At 33.1% G+C, this 9,878-nt stretch overlaps 1 protein-coding gene across 1 annotated transcript; it reads left to right on the top strand.

Annotated features, from left to right (window-relative positions):
• The first annotated feature begins 2,222 nt into the window (after window positions 1-2,222).
• Window positions 2,223-5,612, top strand: LOC107767122 (putative metal-nicotianamine transporter YSL7). Its single transcript, XM_016586046.2, has 3 exons — window positions 2,223-2,694; window positions 3,278-3,864; window positions 4,230-5,612. Exons 1-3 carry the CDS (start codon window positions 2,367-2,369, stop codon window positions 5,289-5,291), a joined length of 1,977 nt encoding a protein of 658 aa, XP_016441532.1. The 5' UTR covers window positions 2,223-2,366; the 3' UTR covers window positions 5,292-5,612.
• Window positions 5,613-9,878: the final 4,266 nt, after the last annotated feature.

The following is a 9,878-nucleotide window of genomic DNA, read 5'->3' as shown; positions in this document are numbered from 1 at the left end:
AGACTAAACATGCTTATGTTTTTTAGTTCATTTGCTAAAATTTCAGACTAAACATGCTTAAGTTATTTAGTTCATTTGCTAAAATTTTAGACTAAACATGCTTAAATTTTTTAGTTCATTTGCTAAAATTTCAGACTAAACATGCTTAAATTTTTGTCTTGTAGTATGTAATTTTCTAATGAGTTTTTGCTAATGCATGCTGAAGTTATTTAGTTCATTTGCTAAAACTTCAGACAAAACATGCTGAAGTTATTTAGTTCATTTGCTAAAATTTCAGACTAAACATGCTGAAGTTTTTTAGTTCATTTGCTAAAACTCCACACTAAACATGCTTAAGTTTTTGTCTTGCAGTATATAATTTTCTAAAGAATTTTTGCTAATGCATGCTGAAGTCATTTAGTTCATTTGCTAAAACTTCATACCAAAACATGCTGAAGTTTTGTAACGCAGTCTACAGTTTTGTCCTGAGTTTTATCCGAAACTTCAGTCTAAACAAGTTGAAATTTTTTAGTTTATTTGCTAAAACTTCAGCCTAAACATGCTTAAATTTTTGCACTGCAATTTGTCAATAGTCCTTTATTAAAGAATGACAAAATTGTCTTTTTAAAACGCTTTTAACAAAAAAATGGGTACGGATGGAAACGAAAAAACAAAACGGGTATAAGTTAAAAAGGGGCGACCAAGTAGGGCGCCCTATGCAATTTTTACTGAATTGATGGGCTAGAAAAAATTTAAAAAACATTCAACCGGCTATTAATCTAGGTATACAAGCTAGAAAAAATTTAAAAAATATTCAACCGGCTATTAATGTAAAAATCCCAATTTACATGGGTTAAATCCAATAACATTTGATGCTTACAACGCTAGGGAGACATAATATTCTAGCTATATATGTCAGAATTTTAGTATCAAACTAAAACCATTAGTTGAGGTGTACTTAGGATCATTATAAATCCATCTGCTAATGCGTACTTTTATTACCAATATGGAATATTATACATCTCTCACAATAAATAGAGATACAAACAGTAAATTAGTTAGTTGGCATATCGTTGTAACATCATTACTTCATACTCTAAATTTGTAGGTAAAAGTTTACATTCATACCGAATCTGACTCGTTATAGAAAGTATTTTAATTTGAAGAAAAGGCAAACTAAGCACTTTTAATTTTTCCATTTTTATTTTGTGAAATACAGCTGCTTAATTGTTTTCACATCGAAAAAATGTAATGTCGACAGTGTAATAATAGTTGTCTTTTGTTTCATACATGGTAATACATTCACCAAAAATCTTAAAGTCCCTCATTAATTTGTTTCCTTGTCCTAAATGGAATAGAAATAAATAAGATGCACGAATCCAAATAGGAAAATAGTTGTGCAAAAGATCAGAATGTAATTTCAAAATCTGTCCAGAACCAAATAAAACCCCTTTCCTAGTTAGGAAGGCTTTGTTTGGCTTAGTATTAATTTATTAGATTTAATCACTGTCCTAATCATAATTATAGTTGGTTGTGTAAGGAAATTTGAACTAAATCTTTTTTGTTAAAAAAAATCATTTTCCTAATCATAATTTTATTTGGTTATGTTATTAAAAAGTTGCGGCTAATAAACGACAAAAATAAATTACTTTAACAGTATGAATATCAGTTGAATTATTGAATTAATATTTTTGACTAAATTAGTTTATAACTAAATAATCACAAATCACAATGCATGTTATGCTATTGTATAGAAAATAATTTATACAGCTGATAATTAACATTACTTCTTCAATGAAACTAATTACCTTGAACAAAAATCTCCAAACGATCACGCAAACTCGAGAGCATTGACAAGGTTACACACAGTTATATATAGTGATTTTGTACAATTCAAAATATTAATAAGATAAAACCAACATTTCCTAACAATTATCCCTAACACGATCTTTATAAAGTTACACATGCAATCCAAAGGTTTCCATCTTTTTTTCTTTTTTTTAATAAGAAAATGCTTTCATTCTTTTTCCCATTTCTCTTCAAGTTAAGTTTACATAATATTTTCAGCAAACAAAGACTAGTAGAAATTAAGGAGTAAACAAAACCTTAAAACCGTTTTCTAATTATAGTTTTGTTTTGAGTGGGATTAGCTGAATCCTAGGAAGACTTTCAAATTCTTCCGTGATTCTATCTTCCTCTCCTCTCTATACCACTACTTATAAATATAATCAACAGCCCCCCACGTACAAACCCACGACCCTTGATCAGTTTCTTTCTTTGGGATCTTTCTTTCTTCCTTTCAATTCAATTATATATATATATATGAAAGAGCCCAAAGAAAGAAAGAAGAAAAACAGAGTAGTCTGTGTGTGTGAATATACAATAGAATGGTGGAGGCAGATAACGAGGTTCTTTCAACAGAATATGCGTTTAAGGACAAAGAGGTACCGCCATGGGAGAAGCAAATAACGTTGAGGGCAATGGTGACTGGCCTGATTCTGAGCGTCGTGTTCAACTTCATTGTCTGCAAACTGAATCTCACGACAGGCGTTATCCCATCTCTTAACGTGGCGGCGGGGCTCTTGGGATTCGCCATGATTAGGTCGTGGACTGCTGTTATTGAGAAGTTTGGGAAATTGAAGCAGCCTTTTACTAGGCAAGAGAATACCGTCATTCAGACCTGCGTTGTTGCTTCTTCTGGCATTGCTTTTAGCAGTATGTTTAATTTCCCTCTCTCTTATTTTTCTTTTTTTTTCCCTTTTAATTTTCTCTCATTAGTTATATTCTAATGTTTTATTCATTGAAGACCTGTATTATACAAGCTTCAATCTTGATGACACATGAATGAGATCTTCCTTAAAAGTTAAATAAACATAGCAATAGTATATTCATAATCTAAAGAAAAAAAAAATTAGAAAATAAGAATTAAGTCTATGATTAACAAATGGTGAGTCACCTTCTTATATTCGTGTTTTTTAATTCTTTTCAGATAGTAATAGTATGTTCGTATTATAATCAGGGAAAAAGAAGGAAATCTATAATTAATGAAACGTCATTCTTTATTCCAGTGGCAAGTTTATAACTATTTCAAACATGTAATTCCTCTGTGCATGGAGTTAGAAAACTGTTACCCCTGCAGCTATGCTATGTAACACTGTTCCTCCATCATTTCCAATATTTATTGAAGTCAAATGAAGCATTTTAAACTCTGTTTTGGATCATATGTACTAGGGAGTATTTGTTTTCAAATATTTTGACAATAGACTTATATTATTTGGTCAAATTATATTAATTTCAGGTGGGACAGCAAGTTATATGTTAGGAATGGATCCATTCATAGCAGCTCAGGCAGATGCAGGAAATACCCCAAATAATACTAAGAAGCTTGCTATTGGTTGGATGCTTCCCTATCTTCTTGTTGTCAGCTTTGCTGGTCTCTTCTCAATTGTCGCACTAAGGAAGATGATGATAATGAAGTACAAGTTGACATATCCAAGTGGAACTGCTACTGCATACCTTATCAACTGTTTCCACACTCCTAAAGGAGCAAAGTTGGCCAAGAAACAAGTTGGTTCCTTATTCAAATCCTTTGGCTTCAGCTTTATATTTGGGGCTGTTCAATGGATATTTGCACGTGAAGATGGCTGCGGATTTGGTAGCTTGCCTACATTTGGTTTCCAAGCCTATGCCAAAAAGTTCTATTTTGATTTTTCCTCAACATATGTTGGAGTTGGTATGCTTTGCCCCTACATGGTTAATGTTTCATTGCTAATTGGTGCCATAGTTTCATGGGCTATCATGTGGCCAATGATTGAAGCAAAGAAAGGTGACTGGTACTCTGCTCAATTATCCGCAGCAAGTCTTCATGGTATCCAAGGATATCGGGTAAATTTACTATCTACAACATTCTTTATATATAGTTGTTCCAATTTCGCTTTTTAATCTTTAAAAGAAAGATATAGAATGACACAATGCTGTTATGAATTAACTTTTTAGGATTTAGGAATAAGAAATAGTATAAAAAAACTAGCTCGAGAAAACCTGAAGTACTCCATGTCTTTTTATCTAAATCAGAAATTTAAGATGGTATCCTAACTTGATTAATATGATTCTCACTTCATATATTCTGCTTGGTTATAGCTATGTCAACTCTTTTGTTCAAATAGTTATTGTTAGTGTTGGTTGTTATTTCAATGTTTTGTTCAAATAGGGTGTGATATTCTAAACAGGTATTTACCTATTCTAAACAGGTATTTATTGCAATTTCCATGATGCTTGGAGATGGTCTATTCCATTTTGCCTACATGTTGGTGGTCACAGTCTTAAGCTTCAGAAATAGGAAATCAGGACTGGCAGATTCTTCAAGTGAAGAGTCCTTCGAAGACTATGACAAGAAGAGACAAAACGAGTACTTCTTGAAAGACCAGATCCCCAACTGGGCAGCCATTGGCGGATACGTTGGTATTGCAATTATATCTATCATTGTCGTACCAATTATCTTCCACTCACTGAAATGGTATCACATTCTGGTTGCCTATTTAATTGCTCCGATTTTGGCCTTCTGCAACTCTTATGGAAGTGGCCTCACTGATTGGTCCCTGGCCTCAAATTACGGAAAAATTGCAATTCTTACATTTAGTTATTGGGTTGGTTTGCAAAATGGCGGAGTGATTGCTGGTCTCGCTTCTTGTGGTTTGATGATGAGTATACTAGATACAGCTGCTGGCTTAATGGGAGATTTTAAGACTGGTTATTTAACTCTTACATCGCCTCGTTCCATGTTCTTTAGCCAAGTTATTGGAACTGCCATGGGCTGTGTGATAACCCCTCTAGTCTTCTGGATTTTCAACAGTGCCTATCGTTTGGGTGATCCGGAAGGTGCATACCCTGCACCATATGCATCTATGTATCGTGGAATAGCGCTACTTGGCGTTGAAGGTTTTGGAAGTCTCCCCAAGCATTGCCTCAGGCTATCTGTTTGGTTCTTTGTGGCTGCTATTGTGATCAACCTACTGACTCAGCTGCTGAAAAAATTCGAGACCAAGTATGGAATTTATCGATTTGTTCCGAGTCCAATGTGCATGGCTATACCATTTTACCTTGGAGGGTACTTTGCCATTGACATGTGTGTAGGGTCATTGATCCTATTCATTTGGCAAATGGTGAACAAGCAGCAAGCAAAGGATTTTGGACCTGCATTGGCTTCTGGTCTCATATGTGGTGAGTCCTTGTGGGGAATTCCAGCATCTGTTCTTGCTCTGGCTGGTGTGAAAGCTCCATTTTGCATGAAAGTTCGTCACGGTGGTGCTTGATTATAGTCTCATATTAATTCCTCCTTCTGTCATTGTACAAATTTAGTCTTTGATTGTTTTCAGCAGTCTAAATTTGGTTATTTTAGTCCCAGCGTAACATGTTTTTAAGATGTGTATTTTACTCCATTATTTAGTAGCATTAAGACAGGTTGTGTTTCTGTTCTTGTCGTTTTCGACTTTCTAGATATATTTTCTTTGTTTTAAATCTCGTTGCTATATGATTTTAGTTAGTAATGTCAATGTACTGTGTAGTTTCTAATATATCTTCTTTGAGATAGTAAGCTGTTTTTAGCTTTGAAATATGTAAAAAAAGTTAACGAATTTCTTTTCTTTTAAGTAACTAGTTCATCGGCACGTCCTTTGCACATGTATATCGAGTCATGTAATACACTATTGTAAAATTATATTAATACTATTAAGAAATTATATAAATAATTATACATCACAGAATAACGTGCAAGGTTCTGTCAACGATCAATGTGGATCGCATATGGTGACTTGTTTGTCAAGGTCGAGATGATTGAATATCATCTATATAGTGATTTATTTTGATTTTATGAGATATAAACATGTAATGAAACGCATGTATCATAATTCTTCTTTATAGAGGATATTTCTGAAGTATGTTCCTCAGATAAGGGAAACTTTGCCCAAATAGATTTGAGACAACTTTTTAGGCCAACATTAGGTTATGTTATACACATACAAAAATACACATGTTTAAAATAAATGGAGATGATTCTTTGGCTTATATAAAGGCAATTATGAAAGTAGTAATAGACTTGGGGTGTGTTTGGTATGATGAAATATTTTTCGAAAAATATTTTTCAATTTTTTCATGTTTGGGCTTAAATATTTCGGAAAATATTTTTCTCGTGAATTCATTTTCCTCCAACAGGAGGAAAATATTTTTCCTATCAAAAGAAGGGAAAACATTTTCCAAAACTCTTTTTCAACCTTCTTCACCCTATTTTCTTTCATTTAAAAAAAAGTACTTTCTTTTCATAATGTAGAAAAACTAATTTTTTCATTTCAACAAACTAAGTATTTTCTTTCCTGAAATAGAAAAAGTATTTGTTCCCCAATAAAACGAGTACTTTCTTTTCATGATGTAGAAAACGTATTTTCTTTTTCCCCAATAAAACGAGTACTTTCTTTTCATGATGTAGAAAACGTATTTTCTTTCATTTCAACAAAAAAAAAATTTCTTTTAAATATGTAGAAAAAGTATTTTCTTTTATTTCAACAAACTAAGTATTTACTTTTCCTGAAATAGAAAAAGTATTTTTTTCTAACAAAAAACGAGTACTTTCTTTTCATGATGTAGAAAAAGTATTTTCTTTCATCTCAGCAAAACGAGTACTTTCTTTTCATGATGTAGAAAAAGTATTTTCTTCTATTTTAACAAAAAGAGTACTTTCTTTTCATGATGTAAAAAAAATATTTTTTTTCATTTCAACAAACTAAGTATTTTCTTTTCCTGATGTAGAAAAAATATTTTCTTTCATCTTAGCAAAATGAGTACTTTCTTTTCATAATGTAGAAAAAGTATTTTCTTTCATCTCAACAAACTGAATCTTTTCTTTCATTTCAACAAATTAAATATTTTCTTTTCATAATATAGAAAAAGTATTTCTTTCATTCAACAAAATGAGTAGTTTCTTTTCATGTTGTAGAAAGGGGACTTTCTTATTCAATAAAATAAAGTATTTTCTTTTTAGTTATCGAGCTCAAATTTCAACGTTGTTCTTGTGTGAAAAAGTAAAATAGCACATTAGTTCCTTTAGGTTTGTGTGAATTTTGAAAAGAATAATTAAATTTTTGAAGAAAATAGAGTCCGGGGGAGGGGGGAGGAGTACAAGAAATATGGGAATTTTGGGGAAGGCGGGTTGAGGAGAGTAGCATAAAAAACTATTTTCCTAAAAATATTTTGTACTCTCTAACCAAACACTAGAAAATATTTTCAGTAAAAAAGTTTTCATTCACCAACCAAACAAGAGAAAATAAGTGATAAAACCACTCATTTTTCAAGAAAGTATTTTCTAGGACCAAACACATCCTTAATACAAAAATTGATGCAACGATCTCCCTTGTCTACCAAGCTTAAAACTGTTTTTATCATCTTACTTAACAAATAATGCAGATGCCTTTCTAAAATCTAAATTAAATTCATTCCCATTTACTAAGTTGTGCATGCACAACAAAATCGGATCCAAGCGCCTAACAAAAGAACAAAACATTGTGTATGCATTTGGTACTAACACCCATTAGTTATAGTAAATCAAAATAAAATATTTTCTTTCGTACCAAACACACCCTTAATACAAAAATTGATGCAACGATCTCCCTCGTCTACCAAACTTAAAATTGTTTTTATCATCTTACTTTACAAATAACGCATATGCCTTTCTAAAATCTAAATTAAATTCATTCCCATCTACTAAGTTGTGCATGCACAACGAAATCGGATCCAAGCACCTAACAAAAGAACAAAACATTGTGCATGCATTTGGTACTAACACCCATTAGTTGTAGTAAATCAAAATAAACATTTAAACACCACTGGATGAATCAAAGGAAGAAAAAAATGTTATTATCTGCGTTCGAAAATATATAAAAGTAATGTAAACAGAAACAAAAAATGAATCGAAGCCCACAGACTTCACTGTATATTTTTAAGGAATTTAATCTTACCACTGATGCTTAAGGTATTGGAATAGTTTCTCCTAAGTAGAACAGAATAAACTATTTTATAATAGTTGCGCTCTAAATTACAAAAATTTGGCGAACTCAAAGATCGGAGCGATTCACACTTACCACCTATTTGGTTTGAAAATAAATGCAGAGAGGAGGGGGGAGAGAGTTTCAAGGATATTTTAGTCTTTAAAATCTTAGGCAAGGACTCTGTATTTATAGCCTAGGTTGGGTGAACAGAAAAGGTGTGAAGGTATCTTTTCGGAAAAATATTTTTGGAACAAACAGTCATCAACCTATTTCTGAAAAAATTACCGTCAATCTTATCATTTGACCAAAGCCGAAGCTATCTGATCATTTGACCAAAGCCGTAGCTGAGAGAGAAACAATAACGACGCGAGTCTTGCCTTATTCTCAAATCTTTCAGAGCTAGCACTACTACAAAATAACCAAATAACCTCTTTCCGAAAAGGAACAATAATAATTCAACCAAGTAAATCATCAATCCAGTATCCAAGTAAAGCAATGAAATCAATCATGGCATGGCATCACAATTTATGCTTTTACTCTCCTTGTTCTCACCATATAATATCATAAATAAAATGGCACGGCATCACCCCTCGTGCTTTTACTCTCAACCTCACATGATGTGATAAATGATAATAAGCAATCAAATGCACGACATCACCCTTCGTGCTTTAATCCTCACATTCTCTCAAATAAATGATATTGTACGCAAATGAGGCACGACAACACCCTTTATACTTTTCACTCTTCCTCACCAAGAAACAATACTAATTCAAAATAGCAAAGCAAGGTGGGAAGCTATTTCACTTCAATCTTAGTGTATTGATAATTTATCTCAACTTTTAAAATTCTAACAACTCCAAAATAATCAATAGATATGAAAGCGAATAATTAAAGAAGTAATAATCTAACTACGGCATGGGGAACATAGTCATGGAAACAATATAATATAATAATAAAAAAATCCACCCACATGCTTTAACCCAATAACAACGTATATATACTCATCACCTTACATATACGTCGTCCCCACATATAATTTACATAGCAATAAGTCGTAATCCCCCAAATCAAAGTTAACCACGACACTTACCTCACTTCGCAACCAAATCAATGCTCAACCGCGGGTTTTCCTTTAGAATTAGCCTCCAAACCAATCAAATCTAGCCAAATTTAGTTCAAATAATTCAAAATAGGCTTTAGAAACTACACAAGAGTGAAAAAGATTCAATCTTTGATGAATTCGAAAAAAGTCAACAAAAGTCAACCCCGAGCTCGCTTGGTCAAAACCCGAGATTCAAACTAAAATCCAATTATCCATTCACCCTCGAGTCTGGTTATGTGTTTTATTTCGAAATCCGACCTCAATTCGAGGTCTAAGTATCACTTTCTCAAAATTCTCAATTTCTACCTAAATCCCTAATTTCTACCATGAAAAATTCTGGATTAAAGGTTAAAATCAATGGGTGTTTATGGCAATATAAAGCAAGTTAAAATTTACTAACGAATAAAGTTGGGATGAAAAACCTCTTCAAAATCGTCTATAAGCCGAGCTCTAACTTAAAAATGGTGAAAAATTATTCAAATCTCGATTTTTAGATGTTTTAATACCTAGACGTCAGGTGTTCTTCGCGTTCGCGAAGCACCTGGCGCGTTCGCGAAGAACAGCGGCAAGAAGGCCTATGCGTTCGCTATGTAATCTTCATGTTCGCGAAGGCTTACTCCCTCTTTGCCTTCGCGTTCGCGAGCCAAGGCCCGCGTTCGCATAGAATATCGGACTGACTCCCCCCAGATCCCACAACTCTTCGCGTTTGCGAGAGGACAATCGCGTTCGTAAAGTGTAAGCCCCCCACTACTTCACGTTCG

The sequence above is a fragment of the Nicotiana tabacum genome, chromosome 12 (genome assembly GCF_000715075.1).
Source record: "Nicotiana tabacum cultivar K326 chromosome 12, ASM71507v2, whole genome shotgun sequence".
In the NCBI taxonomy this organism is placed as follows: domain Eukaryota; kingdom Viridiplantae; phylum Streptophyta; class Magnoliopsida; order Solanales; family Solanaceae; genus Nicotiana; species Nicotiana tabacum.
The sequence above is the reverse complement of the archived record's forward strand: the minus strand, read 5'-3'. Positions and strand labels throughout refer to the sequence as shown.